This window comes from Sclerotinia sclerotiorum, genomic scaffold, assembly GCF_000146945.2.
Source record: "Sclerotinia sclerotiorum 1980 UF-70 scaffold_31 genomic scaffold, whole genome shotgun sequence".
Taxonomy (NCBI): domain Eukaryota; kingdom Fungi; phylum Ascomycota; class Leotiomycetes; order Helotiales; family Sclerotiniaceae; genus Sclerotinia; species Sclerotinia sclerotiorum.
Window position 1 is genome coordinate 60,296 of NW_001820805.1, and position 2,650 is coordinate 62,945.

The 2,650-nt window shown below is 38.3% G+C and overlaps 1 protein-coding gene across 1 annotated transcript; it reads right to left on the reverse strand.

Moving 5' to 3' along the window:
- Positions 1-2,022: 2,022 nt before the first annotated feature.
- SS1G_14230 (hypothetical protein) lies at positions 2,023-2,451 on the reverse strand (the record flags this gene model as incomplete). The annotated part of the gene is made up of 1 exon (XM_001584725.1): positions 2,023-2,451. One exon carries the CDS (start codon positions 2,449-2,451, stop codon positions 2,023-2,025), a length of 429 nt encoding a protein of 142 aa, XP_001584775.1.
- Between the last annotated feature and the right edge of the window lie 199 nt (positions 2,452-2,650).

The window sequence follows — 2,650 nt, forward strand, 5'->3', positions numbered from 1 at the left end:
AATTTGCTGTTTTGTGTTGTGTTGTTGTGACTTGCCGGTGACTTGGTAGTGGTATGGTAGTGGTATGGTATGGAAGTTTGAGTTGAAAAGAAAGAGAAGAGAACAGAAGAGGACGAGAGAAGTATAGACGGGTAGGTAGGTACGGTGGAGTAGGAAGTGGGGAGTGGGGAGTGATGTTTCTTTGAGTTGAATTGTGTGTGGATCTTGAGTTGAGTTGAAATGTGGATTTTGAGTTTGGATTTGGAACTCGAACAGGTTGAATTCGGGATTGAGTATTTGGGTGTGGTGTGTGATGTGTGATATGTTTGTTTTGTAATTGGGTGGGTCGGGTTGGGAGGAAGAGGAGGGGAGGAAGAGGGGAGGAAGAGGGGAGGAAGAGGGGAGGAAGAGGGGAGGAAGAAGGGGAGGAAGATGAGAGGACTGGGATGGGAGAGATGATAAAGATAAAGGGAATGTAAAAGTTTTCTTGAACTTGATTTTTGATGTTTAATTAAGCATTATTTCTTTACATAATTCAGGTTCTTCATTTATCAAGTGCTGTTCTGGATATGTGGTAGGAAGTGATATGGTAGGAAGTGATGTAGTAGGGAGTGGTGTATTTAGTAAAGGGGTCATTTTTGAAGTGAGTAAAGTGAGTTGTTCACCAGTTGAATAGCTTGGATAAGATGTACGACTGAGTTAAATTGATAGATATTAGAAAGTGTAAATACTTAGTATGTAGATAGGATAAAAGGATAAAATAAGAATGGGGGAAGAGGATCGATGGCTTTAGAGGAGATTGATTAAAAAGAAGGAAGAGGTGATGCGGATATGGGGAGTGTAAAAGGAAATGGATGAGATAGTGGAGGGAGAGGAGGTTATGAGAGAAGGGGGTGGGGGGGAAGGGCAGATGAGAGGGAAGAAGAGACTGGATAGCGGAGAGTAAATCTAGGAATAGTTTATAGGAAAGAAGATAAAATTGGGTTGATATAAGATCTTATATAAAAGAAGAGATTTCATTTTGAATCTTTGCATTTCTGTAGGGTTTTCCTTTTCTGATATATGGTTTTTTGTAGTTTTTAGATGACGGGTGAGGAGTCGATGGGCAGCCCTAAGAGAAATAAATGAATGGGGAATGAAAGTGAAGTGAGGATAAAATGAAGATGAAGAAGGATTCATGGATGGATGAGGAGTGGAGGAAAATGAAATAAAGGGGGGGGGGGTAGTGTGCTATCTAATGAATTTATCGGATCTGTATTGCTGATTGGTGGGAGGATGGGCTTGATAGGTGTGGTAGGAAAGAGGTTTAGAGAGGGTGAAAGTCGGGGAGAAGGTGTATAAGGAGGCTAGAGGGGAAGAATGGGAAGATGAGGAGAAAGAAGGAGGAGAGGAGGAAGGATGGAGTAGATATAGATATAAATTAGTATTATAAGATATTATATGAAGATTTATATAAAGTTCTATAGAATGATGATTAGTAAATTATTAATTATTTGATATATAAGAATATATACATTAATGTATTAAATAAATTTAAATTATTTGATATATATTAAAAGATTGGGTGGAAGAGGCCTCTATATTGACTATATTACTACGTGTGTAGGCATATTAATCTCCTCTTGGTATCCTCGGAGGGGACCAATATGCCTGCTTATGGTTCGTCTAATCTAGCCTGTTTAGGTAACCGTATTACTAATCACGACACGTGATTAGTACCGGTAACTTCTATTCCTTTTAACAATATATAATATAAATTTTATAAAAAGATATAATAATTAAGTTATAAGATAGGGACTGCTTGATTTTAACTAAGGAGTTAAAGTGAGATATTTGAATTTGGATTTGAATTTGAGTTTGAGTTTGATTTGAAGAGAAGAGAAGAGAAGAGAGGAGATACATAGATTTAGACTTTAATTAATCATTGTACTTGGGCAGTTTTCTTGATAATCTTATAAAAAACACAATTGCAGGATTTAGGATCACAATGTGATTGCTCAAAATAAAATATCATTTACCCAAAGATAACTAACCAAACATCTATCAGATAATATCTTTTTCAAAATCAATCAACTTCAACTTCCTCGCATCCTTAAAATGATACTGAGCGACTTTACTCCTGACCAAAAATCTCGCTGCTGCACTATCCCTCTCAAGCGTTACATATCCATCCGTCCCATGATCATCAGCTTCTAATAAACCATTTAATAACTGCTCAGCTAATTCCCGCATTTCTGCACCAGCAGCACGTGTTTCATTCCATTCTTCCTCTTCTTCATCTTCTCCATTTTCATCAAGTGAAGGTTTAGGACCCCATATTTCATCAATTCTTCGTTGACGTTTATCTATATTTGGATTTTCTTTTGGTTTTTTGGGTTTCCCTTGGGTGCTGAAACCGGCGATGAGGGCTTCGGGTGTTACGTCGAGCATTTCTCCTACGATTGGTCCACCTAGTTCTTCGGCTGCTAACATAGAGGCGAGATGTGAGTTGATGAAGGAATTGAATGCTCGGACTAATTGATTGGTTTCTGTATCGTAGTGTTTTTTCTCGGGTTTCGAGGGTGGTTTTAACTCAGATGCTATTTGTAAAGGGGATTTTTGAGTTTGTTGTTCTAGTTGGGGAAGTGAGGGCGGTGATACGGTTTTGGAGACTGGATTGAATGGCGAGAGC